The 19,590-nt window shown below is 45.0% G+C and overlaps 2 protein-coding genes across 2 annotated transcripts in view; one reads left to right on the plus strand and one right to left on the minus strand.

Annotated features, from left to right (window-relative positions):
- The window catches only part of insyn2a (inhibitory synaptic factor 2A), a gene marked incomplete at both ends in the record, with an annotated part of 39,017 nt that extends 34,504 nt beyond the window's left edge, over positions 1–4,513 (plus strand). The window contains one exon of the mRNA XM_080789714.1: positions 4,318–4,513. Coding sequence (XP_080645840.1) covers positions 4,318–4,513 — 196 coding nt within the window. The remainder of the gene's footprint in view (positions 1–4,317) is intronic.
- Positions 1–19,590, minus strand: part of dock1 (dedicator of cytokinesis 1) — a 458,484-nt gene that overhangs the window by 237,134 nt on the left and 201,760 nt on the right.

Consider the following 19,590-nt stretch of genomic DNA (forward strand, 5'->3'; position numbering starts at 1 on the left):
TGCATTATGTTATAATAGCTCAATGACTCAGCGTGCTTACAGGATGTGTTACACTGCATTATGTTATAATATCTCAATGACTCAGCGTGCTTACAGGATGCGTTACACTGCATTATGTTATAATATCTCAATGACTCAGCGTGCTTACAGGATGTGTTACACTGCATTAGGTTATAATATCTCAATGACTCAGCGTGCTAACAGGATGTGTTACACTGCATTAGGTTATAATATCTCAATGACTCAGCGTGCTTACAGGATGTGTTACACTGCATTAGGTTATAATATCTCAATGACTCAGCGTGCTTACAGGATGTGTTACACTGCATTAGGTTATAATATCTCAATGACTCAGCGTGCTTACAGGATGTGTTACACTGCATTAGGTTATAATATCTCAATGACTCAGCGTGCTTACAGGATGTGTTACACTGCATTATGTTATAATATCTCAATGACTCAGCGTGCTTACAGGATGCGTTACACTGCATTATGTTATAATATCTCAATGACTCAGCGTGCTTAGAGGATGTGTTACACTGCATTATGTTATAATATCTCAGTGACTCAGCGTGCTTACAGGATGTGTTACACTGCATTATGTTATAATATCTCAATGACTCAGCGTGCTTACAGGATGCGTTACACTGCATTATGTTATAATATCTCAATGACTCAGCGTGCTTACAGGATGTGTTACACTGCATTAGGTTATAATATCTCAATGACTCAGCGTGCTTACAGGATGTGTTACACTGCATTATGTTATAATATCTCAATGACTCAGCGTGCTTACAGGATGTGTTACACTGCATTAGGTTATAATATCTCAGTGACTCAGCGTGCTTACAGGATGTGTTACACTGCACGCATTAGGAGGAAAAATACATCTGATGTAAGAAAATAACGAGCAGTGCAATATGTCGGGGGGGAAAAGACTGCGTCTGACTCTGCAGTCAGCGAGAGAGGAGAGGAGGGGCGACACACGCTCTGTATACACACTGCACCTCCTCAGAGTCATTGCGGCGTGAGCTTGTAGATCGGCTATCTTATGTTATGTATAGCTTATTGTAGACCAATATAACACGGCTTGGTTGAATGCTTGATTCTGATTGGCCCAATAGCCAAATTCAATTCAGCAGGTGTGTTATTTCTGGATAATAATGACCCCCGCCCAATAGAATTATGGATAACAGGATGTTGGCTCGTTTTGGTACGCCCTACGTTTTCAATCCCACAAACAATATATATATATATATATATGCGTTCTGAATGCTCCTGCTGACAGATTCAGTAGCGCAGCTCGGAATATGTTAGTGCCCGTGTGGCTCCTGATGGCACCTGGTGTGCTCATGGCTGTTAAAGTCAGTGTGTTCATAACAGTAGTACTGTCTAGACTCTAGAGGCTAGCCAGACATGCTATATATACAGTATAGTACTGTGTGTACTGTAGTACTCTATGACCTGGATCATATGTTTATAACAGTAGTGTCTAGCCAGACATGCTGTACAGCACTCTATGTATGACCTGGATCATGTAATGCTGTCTGTGTGTCATGTATGCATCATGTGTGTGTGTGTGTGTGTGTGTGTGTGTGTGTGTGTGTGTGTGTGTGTGCGTGCGTGCACTGTGCACCCTCCACCAGTGAAGATTTAACAGATTAAAAGCTCTCTCTCTACACTTGCAGAGAGAGCTTTAATGCGTAATTTCACTTTAGCGCCTAACCTGAGGGTCAGATGAGCACGGGGGGGATTATACGCCCCCATGGCGGAACGTACTGTAACTAACTAAGCACATTTACTCAACTTGACGAGTGATGCATTGGAGTACAATTTTGAGGTACTTTTACTTTACTTGAGGAGCGCATCTAATTTCCAAAACTTTATACTTTGACTCCCAATCACACCAATGTCACAATCCTGATATTTTCTAAATATTTGTACACGACGTTCCATACATTTGACATGTTTCTGCACAATGAGTACTTTATAATTACTGTTGGTACGTTACCTATATTTTGATACCAATACTTTTACTGCTTTTACTTAACCCATTCTGACCTGAGATCAGAAGAGGCTCTACAGACTCCGTGAATCGCATCGTAATAACATGGCAATGTGCGATCAGTGTAAACCAAAGCCGTGCAGCGGGGTCGCGTCGATATACGAGTCAATACGACTTTGATCTGAGTTTTAAAAGTACATCTAATGATGCCGGATCAAACGCCCTCCAGTGACCATGCAACGCTCACCCCCAAAATACTAATGAGGGCATTCCTTAATCCCTCCCTTACTGGCAAGCAACACAGCTGGTTCTTAAACAGGTTGTGAGCCCAAGACGTCCACAGACGTCCTGGGAAATCCCGCTATGTAGTGCCCAAGACTCTTAGCAAAACAAAGTAAAAAAAATGTCAAAAGCAAATGATGTAAAAAGTGGGCCCCCTGGGTTACTATTTTAAGTGGTGTCTGGGCACACAATGTGTTCAACTTTTTTAGCTGGAGATCCATAAAGAGATCTCCGCCGAGAGCCAAACTGAAATAATCACTTTGCAGAAAATAGCCGACCTTCGGTACGAGCTTGTAGATCTGCTATAGTGCCACTTATTTTGAAAATGTATGGATTTTTTTGTAGTAATCTTTTGTTGTAATCTTTTTAGAAAAATAATGACTAAAATAATAATAATAATGTATATACAGGAAACTATTAGGGGCTATTTTAACCAAAACATGTTAACAAAAACGGGGTGTCCTGAGGTAATGTTTGAGAGACACTGGAACAACAGACTAGCATAGTAAGAACGAGAGAGAGAGAGAGAGGGAGAGAGAGATAGATAGAGAGAGATAGGGGGATGTAGGTCAGGCTGGCGGGCTGAGCAATGTCAGGGCAGATGTGAGTCCACCGGGTCAAGTGAGAACAGAGCGCTGCATAATCTGTATGATGAGGAACACGGAGGCCACGTTGGGGGGGCCACGTTGGGGGGGCCACACGGGATAAAGGAGGTGACGCCATGACACCAGGCGGGATATAAACACCATAAATACAGAATGAAAAACTGAACTCCACCCCTTTCCTTTACGTCGGTGTGTTTTCAAACACTCTGCAACAGGAGCATGATAAATTAGAGTTAAATACAAATAAATAAAAACTGATCATTGTGTCGCAATGCCATTTATCTCTCTGCACCTTTCCCTTCGGTTGGTGTAATTTCTGCAAAAGGGGAATGATAAATTATCGCCGAATAATCATTGAGCAGGTGGCAAGCACACGTCCGATGTGGTTTGAATATCAGCGCTGTTAAGTGGGTCCATTTGGTTCCATGTTGTGCACTCACTTCTCTACAGTATGTCAAATCAACTCACTTCTCTACAGTATGTCAAATCAACTCACTTCTCTACAGTATGTCAAATCAACTCACTTCTTTACAGTATGTCAAATCAACTCACTTCTCTACAGTATGTCAAATCAACTCACTTCTCTACAGTATGTCAAATCAACTCACTTCTCTACAGTATGTCAAATCAACTCACTTCTCTACAGTATGTCAAATCAACTCACTTCTCTACAGTATGTCAAATCAACTCACTTCTCTACAGTATGTCAAATCGACACAGAGTGACAGTGAAATCCCCTGCGTTCACTTCTCTACAGTATGTCAAATCAACACAGAGTGACAGTGAAATCCCCTGCGTTCATTTAGACACATGTCCCTTTGGGGAGGGTACAAATGGAACACAATGGAGCTGTCGGTCCATTGTGGGTCCATTTGCACACTCTCGGCATTATGTTAACACTGCAGATTCCACGGTGTGTACAACACATCAACTATACCTGCCCATGTGCGTGCATGCTGCATTCTGTGGGCCTGACCACTCTAGTCCTCATGGCTCGGCAAGGCTTACTTATTGTACACTCTTAAAGCCCTGACCATGCACCAAAGGGTCAAGGCGGTTTTAGCGTTGTCCCTGCGGTGTGATACGTATGTCTTGTTGCACGTTGACCCACGTTGACCCTAGTGATTCAACGCATGGAATTCAAAGGCCCCAAACCACACCAAAGGGTCAAGACGGTTTTAGCGTTTTAACTATTTACAACCGTTGGGATCCAAGGAGTTGCATGGTGAGTTGGTGACCCTTTTGGTGTGGTTATAGGGCTTTAGTCAAATGAACACTGAGGACTTTAATGTAATGTGTGTATAGTCATCGACAAAAACTGCCGTCTGACTCTCTCTCTCTTTCTCTCTCTCTGTGATGTGCACGTGTGTGTATGTGTGTGTGTGCGTGCGTGCGTGTGTGTGTGTGTGTGCGTGCCCTCTGCAGTGTGGAGCTGGACTTCAAGCAGCAGGAGGACAAGCTGCAGCCGCTGATGAAGAGGCTGTGTCCGGCGGACGACGCCTACTTCTCCCCCCTGCCTTACCCCTCCTCCTCGGGCGGCGAGGCCTTCACCTCCACCCCCAAGCGCAAGTCCAAAGCCGAGTCCAAGAAGCACGGCCGCTGGAAACTGTGGTTCCTCTGAGAGGAGCGCTGACCGCACAGAGGTGTCTGACCGCACGGAGGTGTCTGACCGACCGCACGACTCTGTGGTTCCTCTGAGAGGAGCGCTGACCGCACGGAGGTGTCTGACCGCACGACGACTCGTCCACCGCTTCAACCTTAGCGTCCCGATCCTGGAGGGTCGGGGGAGTGTACGTTGGGACGAAACCGGCCAATCTACACAAAAACTGGCGAGCCGCAGCGATTTACGCGAAAACGGCCGATATACAAGCTCCCAAGGTGTCGTGTCGCGGCATGTTGTGAGCTTGCATATCGTCTGTAGCCCCGAACACAGGAGGAGCCCTTGGGAATCCATCCGATCACCCAAGCATAGGGTTTAAGGATCTTTTGTTTCTTTTTTTTTGGGGGGGGGGGGGCTACAGGAACATAATCACAACGTTGGCTTTTTATCGAGACAATACGGAAGCGTTGGCTTTAGCTTTGGATACCGTTGTTGGGCCGAACGCGGTTACGTGACGCGGGACACGGTGGTACGTGTAGCTGGAGGAGGAACGTGGAAGCAGAAAAAAAATGAGAACAGGTCTCGTGGAAAAATATAAAAAAGTGTCACGTTTACCAAAAAAAAAAAAAAGAGGAAAAAAAAAGATTGACTTATTCCGTGAAAATGGAACCACGGCAACTTTGTCTGTTTGAGGATTCAGCTCAAGGTCGAAAAAAGAGAAATGTAATTTCCCTCTCCGTCTATTTACATATATTTTTCTAACTTCTAAAGACTATATGGAGTCCTATTCAATTATTTATTGGTTTTTGGTGACCGCGGTCTCAGACCCATAATTTCTACTCTAAAATCTGAGACTTCTTCCTCCGACATTACAGAGAGAGGAGGGGGGAGGGGGGGGGTCGCTGACCTCAAACCACACCTCCGTTTATTATCCACAGCATATCAGCGTTACCGGCAAAGCACAATTAAACACTGTTTCAGGACAACTATTTTCTCCAGAATTGAACACGAAGAAAAAAAACACGAAAAACACTATTTTGACCATTCTCATGTTTGTGGATCACCTCCAATAAACGCCAACGACGCGACGGAGCAAAATGGAGAACTTGGGATGGGGGAGAGGAGGACTTATGAGGCGTATTTATTGGAGCTCTGTGATCTCATTTCTAATCCCACGTCCCCTAAAAAAACTGGGTGAAAAATCTTAACTGATGTGAAGAGTGAATAAAAATATCGCTTATTTTCTTATGAACATTTGCAAAAAAAAAAAAGGTAGACATCGATGTCTCCTTTTTTTTGTTTTTCTATATAAATATATGAAGCTATATATAGCTCACTTTTAAAAGAAACGGCGCTGGTTCTCAACATCGGGGGGGGGGGACCCACTGGTGGTCCAAAGAGGGGACCCTTACGGGGGTCCTCTGGTGGGACCCTTACGGGGGTCCTCTGGTGGGACCCTTACGGGGGTCTCTGGTGGGACCCTTACGGGGGTCCTCTCTGGTGGGACCCTTACGGGGGTCTCGGGTGGGACCCTTACGGGGGTCCTCTGGTGAGACCCTTACGGGGGTCTCGGGTGGGACCCTTAATCTACAGTGTACTGTAAAAACCCCTCCGTGCTAATCTAACTCTGAGAGCGTACGGTACAAATGGCATCAAATGGACCCTCAAGGATTCTTTTTGGTTCCGTTCGTCCGTACTGCTCTCAAGAGTTACAGACCTGTTCAAGGGTCTATTTTGGACCCCGGGTGGTCCCCGCCGGTCGGTCGCGGGAATGGAAACGTTGAGAAAGCCGTGCTTTAAGGTTTATTGGAATATAAATTATTTATCAGAAGTTGCTGTGAATGCGGGGGTGGGGGTGGAGGGGTGTAAAGTCTGTTTCATTGTCCGGTCTGAGAAAGAAGAGGATGCAGATGAATACAGATGGTGTGAATAGTTTGTACATTTATTTTTCATACGTACGTCAAGCCTATTTCTTAAAGTCTCCTCACGGTGCATTCTGTTCAGTCAAGGGCACGAGAAGAGAACACGCACACGCACACACACACACACACACATACACACACACACACACACACACACACAGAGAGAGAGAGGATGGAGCTCATAATATCCAGCTTACTGCATCACTATCACAATGTAGCTATAGCTCCCGCTTTGACACAAAAGAAGCAAGCCGAAGGCCTTTTTTTGTACACTCCAGTTGCCGAGAGGACCCAACGTTACAACGTGCACTGGTGGAAGAAGTCTATACTCTTGTACTTTTACTTAAGTAAAAGTAGCCATTCCGCTTTAAAATAGCACGCCGTTACAAGTGAAAGGTGTGTATTTCAACTTCATTGAAAATACAAAAGCACTGGCATCAAGTTGTACATGCAGGATACAAAATGTTTCGAAAATGCCCATAACATTGCAAGCTTGTAAAATATAGCCAGGGCTTGGCATGTTTTGTAATAATAATCCAAACCCGCAAAGCAAACTAGTAAAGTTTTGCAGATAATTGCAGCTTAAACAGAATGGACATATACTCCAGTAAAGTCAAAGTAGTCGTACATTCTACTCAGGAACAGCCCTCTCAGTGGAGCCGTTTTTCCCTATGTGTTTACTGCGTGCCGTTTTAACAGCATTACCACTCAGACTCAGAGATAGATAGATAGATAGATAGATAGATAGATAGATAGATAGATAGATAGATAGATAGATAGATAGATAGATAGATAGATAGATATAATTAACCCATTTAGGCCTGACCTCAAAATCTTAAAAAATATATTCTAAATCCTCCAGTTTTCTGAAATAAATATTTTCACGATTTTTCAAAAATAGCTCGTAGCGCGCCACTCGGTGGCTTGTAGATCTGCTAATAGCTAAATTATAACAATGTTTAAAACACCAAAAGGGGGATCCCGCCCCAAAATGGGTTAAATGGCCCTGACTATAGCGATCCAGGGAGTGGAGCCAGGCTACAGCACTTAAGTAAATGTACCGAGTTACTTTCCACCAATGGGATTTTGCGGAGATAACATTTCTGCAGAGGTTTCTATAACTAAGCTTGATTTGTTTGTTTTGCCCCAAAATCCTCCCACCGTCCAGCTGCAATGTAATCTCTCACGCCCCCACCCCACACACACACATACATACAGGGTCCGTTTAAGCCCATGTACAGCCAAAATAAATCTTTATATATTGTTGTATAGCATCTAATAGGGCTAATAATAACGTTTCAATGAGTTGGAGAGCAGCCACTATTTAAAAGAAAACAACAGAAACAGCATAAAAGTCAACAGCAGCTATAGCAGGAACATCATGGAAGTCACTCATGGTTATCAGATTTAGTCATGATTTAGTCTCACGCTGTCATTGGTTCAATATTTACAAAGGCCATAGACAGACTTCACTTCAACACCTACACTTTTTTTTCATTTTTTTTCATGTCACTGTTGAATGACAAATATGGAGGAACAAGGTTTGTGCTCGACAGAAACATTGAAAAACCAAATAAATTGAAAAAAATCAAACCTGTGTGAACTGAGTGGTGCAGCTCTACCCCCCACCTCTCTCTCTCTCTCTCATTAGCAGGCAACATTGCAGCACTATCACTCTCTGTTTCTGGCGCCCCCTACCGGTACCCTATAGTCATATACTGGTGCTCATGACCACATGGGTACATGACCACATACATATACATAGTTGTACACGGACATTGCTGGTTGTAGGAGTGGTTGCACCACTCAAAAAGAGAGGAAATGTGCAAAAGTGTTTTCAGCAGAATAATCCTTTGCTACCAACACAACAAAACAAGAGATTACTGCTACAGGTCAATGGGCTTAAAACAGTGCTTCTCAGACCTATTTAATTTCAAGGACCCCCATAACCCTGAGAGAGTACACATGCACACATGTGACCGGATTTGACCATCCAGCTTTTCACCAGAATGAGTTACAGTAACTGCACAGCAGGCAGACTCTTCATATACTAGAGCATGTCTGAAAAGAAATGTCAAGAGCTGAAATCGACATGTAAATATGAAACAAATGCTTCAACATGTAGCTAGGTGTAATGTCCACAGAAGTGAACCTTTCAAGCCTGTTTTCTCAACTCACTGTTTTCTGCAAGACATTACTCTATAAGCCATATCTCCAAAACTGGTGGGTCAAACTGAACAACCAACCAAATTCAATGACTTAGCCCTGGTCTGAAAGGGTCACAAATGCATTTGTACTCTCTCAGAGTTAAAGGCCTACTGGTCCATCCATTATGGAACCCCTAATGCTGTGTTCACACTGGCAGCTACAAAGATACAGTCTGCCATTCAATGGCAAATGGAAGACATGAAGATGCCAAGCGACACCTGACAACATTGTGTAGCAGTGGTGATTTGTTTTAGTTTTAGTCATATTCTTTTGAACCCAAGAGTTGATATGCCAAAGTCATTGGAGCCTATAAGCGCTCCAATGGCTGGCCGTGTGTGTGTATGTATGTCTGTCTGTTTGGGGTACGACCCATTGACCCCTGCTGCTGATTGGGGTCGCATTCGGGTCACACACTGTTGAGCAGCTTAAAGGACCATTCACACTTTTTCCAGCTGTTCTTTCTCGTGGCTCTGGTGCTCTGGTGCTGGGGGTGGAGATGGCAGCGTTGTTGAGCAGCCTGCACCGCTCATTTCACACAGGTGTGATTTTAAAGAGGGAGAGTGGTAAAGCGTTATTCATATAGTCTGGGTTTTCGGGTGGTGAGGTGACCACCGAACTACAACATCACGTCACTGAGGTGACCACCGGACTACAACATGACGTCACTGAGGTGACCACCGAACTACAACATGACGTCACGAGCCGCGGTGAAGAGAAAACCACCGCCACCGCTCCAGCCCTTCTCTCTGTTTTTACTCACCACACCGCTCAACGTTATTTCAGCTCCGGTAGACACATGGTCACCCCACCAACCGAAAATACAGACTATGAATGAGCCTTTAGTCCTCGTCCCTTTGTACTTTTCTTTTGTGAAGATAGTACGTAGGAAAGCTGAAAGGGAAGGTGTTTTCATGGAGCAATTTGAAAAGCAAATTTTCTTTTTTTTTTTTAAGATTTAACAGTCAAGTTTCCATGGCCATCTCTCTATGTCTGTCTACTTCACTCTCTTCTTCTTCTGTCTGTATTGAAGTGATGGCTTTGAACTTTTCAAAGCATTGAGAAGAAATGTCAAATTGACACGAGGTATTATAATGTCTCAGAAGAATCCCGGCTCAGACATATTTTTTTTCCACGCTGTGTATTAGCTTAGTTTGTTTCTTTACACACCACTGGGTATTTCTGCATTATTTAACCCATTCTGACCTGAGATCAGATTCATACGAGGTTTCCACTGTACACACACTGGGTCTGATTAACCCATTCTGACCTGAGATCAGATTCATACGAGGTTTCCACTGTACACACACTGGGTCTGATTAACCCATTCTGACCTGAGATCAGATTCTAAAAAATGTCACAGTCGTCGATTTTTCAAAAATGGCAGACCTACAAGCTCGTAGCGCGCCACTCGGTGGCGCGCTATGAGCTTGTAGATCTGCTATTTTTCAATAGCTAAAGCATAACATGATGCTGAACACCAAAATGGGTTCCCGTTCAGAATGGGTTAAGTCAGTGTCCTATCAATTCATGAAGTGTATAATGTATAATGGTTCTAATATTATAATTTGGTTCGCCACGGACGTGTCTTGCCACAGTGCACGTTTGTCCGTGTGCGGGCATGACACTGATGTGTCGCCTTTGTAGCTGGAAGTGTGAACGCAGTGCTGGTGCTTTGTAGCTGGCAGTGTGAACGCAGTGTTGGTACTTTGTAGCTGGCAGTGTGAACGCAGTGCCGGTTACTTTGTAGCTGGCAGTGTGAACGCAGTGCTGGTACTTTGTATAGCTGGCAGTGTGAACGCAGTGCTGGTACTTTGTAGCTGGCAGTGTGAACGCAGTGCTGGTACTTTGTAGCTGGCAGTGTGAACGCAGTGCTGGTACTTTGTAGCTGGCAGTGTGAACGCAGTGCTGGTACTTTGTAGCTGGCAGTGTGTGAACTCAGTGCTGGTACTTTGTAGCTGGCAGTGTGAACGCAGTGCTGGTACTTTGTAGCTGGCAGTGTGAACGCAGTGCTGGTACTTTGTAGCTGGCAGTGTGAACGCAGTGCTGGTACTTTGTAGCTGGCAGTGTGAACGCAGTGCTGGTACTTTGTAGCTGGCAGTGTGAACGCAGTGCTGGTTACTTTGTAGCTGGCAGTGTGAACGCAGTGCTGGTTACTTTGTAGCTGGCAGTGTGAACGCAGTGCTGGTACTTTGTAGCTGGCAGTGTGAACGCAGTGCTGGTTACTTTGTAGCTGGCAGTGTGAACGCAGTGCTGGTTACTTTGTAGCTGGCAGTGTGAACGCAGTGCTGGTTACTTTGTAGCTGGCAGTGTGAACGCAGTGCTGGTACTTTGTAGCTGGCAGTGTGAACGCAGTGCTGGTACTTTGTAGCTGGCAGTGTGAACGCAGTGCTGGTTCTTTGTAGCTGGCAGTGTGAACGCAGTGCTGGGTACTTTGTAGCTGGCAGTGTGAACACAGTGCTGGGTACTTTGTAGCTGGCAGTGTGAACGCAGTGCTGGTACTTTGTAGCTGGCAGTGTGAACGCAGTGCTGGTACTTTGTAGCTGGCAGTGTGAACGCAGTGCTGGTACTTTGTAGCTGGCAGTGTGAACGCAGTGCTGGTACTTTGTAGCTGGCAGTGTGTGAACGCAGTGCTGGTACTTTGTAGCTGGCAGTGTGAACGCAGTGCTGGTACTTTGTAGCTGGCAGTGTGAACGCAGTGCTGGTTACTTTGTAGCTGGCAGTGTGAACGCAGTGCTGGTTACTTTGTAGCTGGCAGTGTGAACGCAGTGCTGGTGCTTTGTAGCTGGCAGTGTGAACGCAGTGCTGGTTACTTTGTAGCTGGCAGTGTGAACGCAGTGCTGGTACTTTGTAGCTGGCAGTGTGAACGCAGTGCTGGTACTCCAGTGAACGTGTTGAAGTCACTCTACACCAGTGGTTCCCAAACTTTTTCATGTCAAGGACCCCCAAATTGACACTATTTATCCCGCGGACCCCCATTTGAAAAGATATGCCGGGGGGACCCCCATAAGAGATTTATTTAGCAGTGATTCTCAACCCGTTTAATTTCAAGGACCCCCCCAGTTTGACATGCCTATTAGTCTACAGACCCCGTTTTAATGACATTTCTATCTCTCAGACCCCAATTTATTTTGTGAAATCAATGTTAATTTAACTCTGAGAGTGTACAAATGGAACCAAATGGGTCCTAACTAACGGGTCCATTTGGTTCCATGTGTACACTCCCAGAGTTACAGAACTCCATCAAGGACCCCTGGGGGTCCCCGGACCCCACTTTGGGAGCCACTGCTTTACACCACTGCATTATGGGAACGCCAGTTGAGCCATTGACTGTGTGCCCTATACACAGGTTCTGACACCCTCACTGCAGGGGTCTTCAACAGGGCATCTATCCGGGACCCCTAGGGGGTCCTCAGAGTTACTATGGGGTGTGATATAGGATCTGTTTTCTCTTTTTACATCTCACATTGTGAACCCTCGTATCCCAATTCTTGGGAGAGAACATTAGCCAGAAAAAATAGCAGATCTTTAGCCGGGAGAAATTGCAGCTCTACAAGCAGCGCATGCAGGCTGCGCAGCGCAAGGGGTTGTTGAGCTTGTAGATCGGCTATATTCGGCAACAAGGGGTTTGCTGTATAGAGGGAAAGAAAGCAGGCCAATTTCTATTGGAAATACGCCATTAAAGCTGCTATAAGCAATAATATGTCAACATTTTAATGACCTTATTTTTTTGGTATTCAGACAGCCAGCAATGGGTAGAACGCTCCCAAAAACATGTGCGTCTCTCTCTGTGACACATCTAGGGGCCGCAATCTGCATTCAAAGATGTTCCTATAGAAGCTTTGTCATTGGTCGGAAATAAAACCCGGTCGCAATGACTAACCAATCAGGAAGCAGACAGGCAAATCAAACCAACGACAAAGCTTCTAGGAAAATCTTTGAATGCGGATTGCGAGCCCCTAGATGTGTGTCACAGAGACTAATTCTTTTTTTTGGGAGCGTTCTACCCATTGCTGGCTGTCTGAATACAAAAAAAGTTCATTAAAATTCATATAAAGTTCATATTATTGCTTATAGCAGCTTTAATTAACTGCGGCAACGTTAACGTGAATCCAACAGAACACTACACGACGATAGTCGCCGTCAAACATATCTATGAATCTAGAAAAACAGATCTAATCTGCAACACTCTCTCTCTCTCTCTGTCTCTCTGAAAGGGGGTCCTTGGGGGTCCTGAACCACGTTGAAGACCCCTGAACGCTGCGCCTATACTCTGCTTTCTGTTCGCCGACATGTGATTCATTAACCCATTCTGACCTGAGATCAGATTCATACGAGGTTTCTCCCACTGGACACACACTGGTCTGATTAACCCATTCTGACCTGAGATCAGATTCTAAAAAAAATGTCAGTCGTTCTTCGATTTTTCAAAAAATAGCAGATCTACAAGCTCATAGCGCGCCACTCGGTGGCGCGCTATGAGCTTGTAGATCTGCTATTTTTTAATAGCTAAAGCATAACATGATGCTAACACCAAATTGGGTTCCCGTTCAGAATGGGTTAAGGCAACTCTTATCTAGTACAATAAGTACATGATGTACATGTACTGTACACGGACTGGACTTCTTCAGTAGACGATGTACTGTAGCATAAAGAAGAGAGAACTTAGATGTTTAAATCTGTACCTTAAAAAAGTGCAATTGATTTACTACGTGCAATACTGTGTATTTTATACTGTTTTTAAGCAAAACAAACAGAGGAGGAAGAAGAAAAAAAACGCGCACAGACACACACACACACACACACACACACACAAACACACACACACACACACACACACACATGCTGAAGGTATTTAATATACAAAATAAAATATGAAAATTTTAAAACGGACATCTACAGAGTTCTCCGAGTCTGTAGTGGTCTGATTATGTTTCTGAAAGGAAACAACTGGGGCTGTATGTTATGTTTGTCTGTCTCGAAAAGCCATGATCTGGTTGAAACTTGGTGGAAAATTGGTTGAAATGGGCCTTTCTGTGTGGAGTTTGCATGTTCTCCCCGTGTCCCTATACAAAAGAAGCAGTAATCTTGGTCTCTAAACTGCCTCCCCCTGGCCAGCCGGGGCGCCCTGATGGAGGGGAAAGGAAATGGTTGGAATAACGTGTTCCTAAACTCCCCCCTCTGGCAGGTGAAAAGAAGCAGCTTGGACTTCTCACGCATAGAAGGAAGCATGAGGTCAGTCCGATTGACGAAGGGGTGAAAAAATGGGTTGCAAAATCGTGGGGTAAAACATTGAAAGAGAAAGAAAATCCAGGGGTCGCAGTGGGTGTGGTGAGCTGATATAAAGGGCAAGTAAGTTAACTTCCCAACGCAGGCGTCCCCATTTCAGGACATACGTTGGCGTGCAACCCACCGGTCTGTGAGAAAAGCCTGATCTACAAGGTGGTACTGCAACGAGTAAAGCTCGAAACCTGTGAGTCAACCCGGTGAAGCTTTATGGATATGTTGGTCGTAGCCTCGTAGGGCAAGGAACAATTGATTAACTTCTCCAGCCAATATTGGTAAAAGGGGAGATGTAGTAGGTGTGTACTTCCAAATGGTTTCACATAAAACTGTGGAACTTTCTGTGCTTTTTTAGCGGACCTGAGAGGCCAACGTTATTGGCCGAACAAAATGGGGTGCTGGAGAACTCAATTTAAGGCCCACTGACTGAACCAGAACTTATTGACCAAGGCACAGCACTAAGCAGAGGTGTGCTTTTTATCATTTATCTTTATCATTTCAATTCGACTTATTTTTCCTCTTCTTTTTTTTTCTCCAGGAATATTATGCAGCAGGTCGAACACAATTTGTGATTCTTGCTGTGGTGCGCCAATAAAGGCCAGAGCGTTTTGTGTGTGTGAAGCAATTGTTGACAATCTCAGCCAAAACAGAGCATTGCATCTCATTCAGGATTCAGAATATAACCAGGGGATACACAAGGGGGGAATGCTCAGTAGTGCCCAAACAAAAGACAACATGTCTTTAGGAATAGCATCTTATCGACCGATTCAGAAACGGGTCTCATGGTCGCAGCCAACGTATTTCATGTAGGCGGAGACGACATATTATCTGCGGTTCCCCCGCACCTCAGTGAATGGAAAAGTGACTGATGTTAGTCTGCCTCAAATGTTACTCATTTACCTGCTTTTTACTAACACTATACATTACAAAGATGCCCAGAACATCGGGATGAACCTGTGTAGTTTATGGCTGCTCCAACAGTAGTGGCAACATAAAAAATAAATAAATGGAATGTCAAAATATCCACCGCGGTGGCTGAGACCAGAGCCATATAGTAATGGTTGAGACAAAGCAGTGAAAGGTCCTGAAAGATACATAACGTCTTACCCAATACCCAATCTTTCTGTTTTTAGGAACACAAGGCTGCTGTACTTTATACCTCTATACTTTAATGCTGAGTGCTGATCACGTAGAATATATTTCCGGCTACTGCATTGTCTATTTCTCACTTCAAATGTTTTTCACAACAAACAAACAACAAAACGAGAGCAATGTTTAGTTGTAAATGTCATTGGGTGTTTGTTTACATGGCTGTCATGTTCATAAAATCCAAGCAGCGCAGCAGGTGCTCAGAGTCTTTGATTAGATTAGACAGTCTGTTATAAGAGCGCAGACAGTCTCGCCCCCTTTTCATGACAACGACATGAGGCCCAGGAATTAATTCGTATTCATTTTCCACGTAGACATTTCATAAAGAATTAATTTAAAGATTTGTAAAGCCTCGAACAAAGCCAACTCGGATCGTGACAAATCATGACAACAAACACAATATTTTGGGCCGAACACATACTTAGAAAGGAGAAAAAAAGGGCAGGTTTACAACACTTTTTTGTTGTTGTTTGTCCTCTTTGTAATAATTTGTTCGGCTCAAAATATTGTGTTTGTTTAAATAAATACTTTTTGAAATGTCTACGGGGGAACATTAACGGGGAATTATTCCCTGGGCCTGTCGTCGTCATGAAAGGGGGCGGGACTGCGCCGCTCTATAACACACACCGCTGAATTCAGTGATTGACCAATCAGAATCAAGTATTCAAACACTGTTTATGGTAACTTGAACTTGAACAACAAAGGAACCATCCGCAAAAAAAGTTTTTAATAAGCCGCAGCAGCCTGCCAGCAGCTGTTTCTGTGACTAATTAAATACTTTTAGTTTTTACTTTGAGTCCTTTGTTATTCAAGTTGTCAGGAATCTGTACTCGGTGTGACCTCTTAAAGCTATCCTCTGTTGAGAGGCTTTGGAGACTAAGTGTTGTGGCCGATAGCAAGGTGAGGACCAAGATATCAAGCTCACAGCATAATCATATTGTATAACGGATATTTTGTAATAACACACACACTCACACACACACACACACACACACACACACACAATGCACAGCCTCCCCTCTAAAAACACAGACGGAGGTTGCCAGCAGGGACGTGCAGTGCAGCCTCGCTCTCCAACACGCCGTCGACAAGCGTTAACCTGCAGTATAGCCCATAAAGAACACACGGTCCTTGAAGGGGGTTCCCATGGGGGTCCGCATGCTAAATGATTGATATTTAGGAATTAAAATAGACCCTTGCTTTTTACAGGTATTGTTCTCATGGGTCCATTTGATTCAGCATTTTTTCTCTGAATGGAGGCTCAGATTGAGGTGATTACACAGAACGTCCATGTTCAGAGCTCAATAAAAACAAATCCCCCGCGTTGTGGTTAGTGGTTACTATATTAGCGACAGGCGGCAGGGAACGCCATTAACCCATTCTGACCTGAGATCAGATTCATACAAGGTTTCCCACTGGACACACACTGGTCTGATTAACCCATTCTGACCTGAGATCAGATTTAAAAAAATGTCAGTCGTTCTTCGATTTAAAAAAAATAGCAGACCTACAAGCTCGTAGCGCGCCACTCGGTGGCGCGCTACGAGCTTGTAGATCTGGCTATTTTTCAATAGCTAAAGCATAACATGGTGCTAACACCAAAATGGGTTCCCGTTCAGAATGGGTTAAACAATAACCCCCCCCCCACAAAAATACCTTCACTGCATCAAAGGTAATGAAATAAGGTACTATAAACAATTATCAAACGTTGGCCGAATTGTTAAATAAATTATGAGAAAGAGGCAACCAATTTGAAAATAGCCAAAGTAAGCTTCTGGAGGCGTTGTTGTGAGCTTGTAGATCTGCTATTTTCACAGTCTACAAAATGCGCGGGGGGAGGTGTGTCATAGCAGGCCTGGAAAGGTTGAGAAGCACTTTGCCTAATGCACATCCAACAACCAGGGGGTCCTAGAAATCACTGCACCACAGAGCACTATACGGCTGAGCTTGTGCTTGGCTATAACGACCATAATGATGATGGCACGGTGGAGAGAGTTCTCCTATAAGGGCACACAGCTATAGGGGACACCACAGAGTCCCCAGAGGGGTCTCGCTATAGTCGCAGTAGAAGACCACGTTTACACCGAGCGTGTTGCACTTGAGAGACGGCTGGCTGTGTTGCAGCCGGGTCATTGAACCATGGGGAGGGAGGGAGGGAGGAGGTGGTACATACTGTAGGAAGGAATAATACAAAAAAAAAAACAGGTGCAATGCGTTGGAGTTGAGTGAGTGAATGAGTGATAAATGTGCGTTTGAGAGGGCATTAAAATGCACTGCCATATCTCACTATGCTGCTTTTTACCGTAAAGCACTCTGCTGCTGCGGCAGCATCAGAACGCTGGGCCAGCACCGGTGAGAGAGAGAGAGACGGGGAGAGAGACAGAGAGAGACACAGAGAGAGACGGAGCAGCGAGTAAACAGATCTCTTGTTGTGTTGCAGCACGGCTGCTGCAGTTACAGTAAGCATATACTTTCTACAGTAAGTATCGATTTGAAGTTGCATTTGAACGGATATTCCATTGCTGTAGTTTGACTTCAAATACTCTTTAACCTTAAAACAATCAATACCCGGATGTAGCCAATCTGAGATCGGTGTTGGCGACCGAGTATCTGAATTTATATGCGACTAAAATGACCACCGTTGGCTTATATATAGCCCGTGCTATATATGCACGGGCCCCGACTGCAGTCCCACCTTTGACCAGTAGGTTCGGGGGCCAGCCGTTCTGGGGGCTTGTTATAAGTGTCCAGACTGACAGCTCCAGGTGCTCCATCTATCTCTCCCCGCCAGTACTGAGGAGCTATAATGTACTTCAGTGCTCTGCTGAACCAGTGTGTGTGTGTGTGTGTGTGTGTGTGTGTGTGTGTGTGTGTGTGTGTGTGTGTGTGTGTGTGTGTGTGTGTGTGCGTGCGCGCTTGTGTACTGATTGAAGTGGAGGAGTGGCTGTTATTGATTGGCAGCTGCCAGGAGTCTGTGTTATTGATTGCTGGGCAGAGAGGCGCTGACAGGCTAGTAGTGGGTGTAGAGATGCAGGGCTGCAGCCTGCTAGGGGATTATTATACTAGTAGTGGGTGTAGAGATGCAGAGCTGCAGCCTGCTAGGGGATGATTATACTAGTAGTGGGTGTAGAGATGCAGAGCTGCAGCCTGCTAGGGGATGATTATACTAGTAGTGGGTGTAGAGATGCAGCCTGCAGCCTGCTAGGGGATGATTATACTAGTAGTGGGTGTAGAGATGCAGAGCTGCAGCCTGCTAGGGGATGATTATACTAGTAGTGGGTGTAGAGATGCAGAGCTGCAGCCTGCTAGGGGATGATTATACTAGTAGTGGGTGTAGAGATGCAGAGCTGCAGCCTGCTAGGGGATGATTATACTAGTAGTGGGTGTAGAGATGCAGGGCTGCAGCCTGCTAGGGGATGATTATACTAGTAGTGATGGGTGTAGAGATGCAGAGCTGCAGCCTGCTAGGGGATGATTATACTAGTAGTGGGTGTAGAGATGCAGAGCTGCAGCCTGCTAGGGGATGATTATACTAGTAGTGGGTGTAGAGATGCAGGGCTGCAGCCTGCTAGGGGATGATTATACTAGTAGTGGGTGTAGAGATGCAGCCTGCAGCCTGCTAGGGGATGATTATACTAGTAGTGGGTGTAGAGATGCAGAGCTGCAGCCTGCTAGGGGATGATTATACTAGTAGTGGGTGTAGAGATGCAGAGCTGCAGCCTGCTAGGGGATGATTATACTAGTAGTGGGTGTAGAGATGCAGAGATGCAGCCTGCTAGGGGATGATTATACTAGTAGTGGGTGTAGAGATGCAGGGCTGCAGCCTGCTAGGGGATGATTATACTAGTAGTGGGTGTAGAGATGCAGCCTGCTAGGGGATGATTATACTAGTAGTGGGTGTAGAGATGCAGAGATGCAGCCTGCTAGGGGATGATTATACTAGTAGTGGGTGTAGAGATGCAGCCTGCTAGGGGATGATTATACTAGTAGTGGGTGTAGAGATGCAGGGCTGCAGCCTGCTAGGGGATGATTATACTAGTAGTGGGTGTAGAGATGCAGGGCTGCAGCCTGCTAGGGGATGATTATACTAGTAGTGGCTGTAGAGATGCAGAGATGCAGCCTGCAGCCTGCTTATACTAGTAGTGGGTGTAGAGATGCAGAGCTGCAGCCTGATTATACTAGTAGTGGGTGTAGAGATGCAGCCTGCAGCCTGCTAGGGGATGATTATACTAGTAGTGGGTGTAGAGATGCAGAGATGCAGCCTGCTAGGGGATGATTATACTAGTAGTGGGTGTAGAGATGCAGAGATGCAGCCTGCTATAGGGGCTTGATTATACTCGGCTGTGTGTCACGCACCCCAAAACGCCATCGCTACAAGCTCACAACATTCATAAGTTTACAGTGCACACAATCGCACCACCACTGCTGCTGGTGCTAGTCAGTGACGGTTTCTTTCTAACCACGGGAACCCGATAGACTCGCAGGGGATACCTAAACTTTTCAGCCCATGTGACGCAAAACAGAAATATATGAGTCATA

The sequence above is a fragment of the Protomyctophum bolini genome (assembly GCF_963924005.1).
Source record: "Protomyctophum bolini genome assembly, chromosome: 18".
In the NCBI taxonomy this organism is placed as follows: Eukaryota; Metazoa; Chordata; class Actinopteri; order Myctophiformes; family Myctophidae; genus Protomyctophum; species Protomyctophum bolini.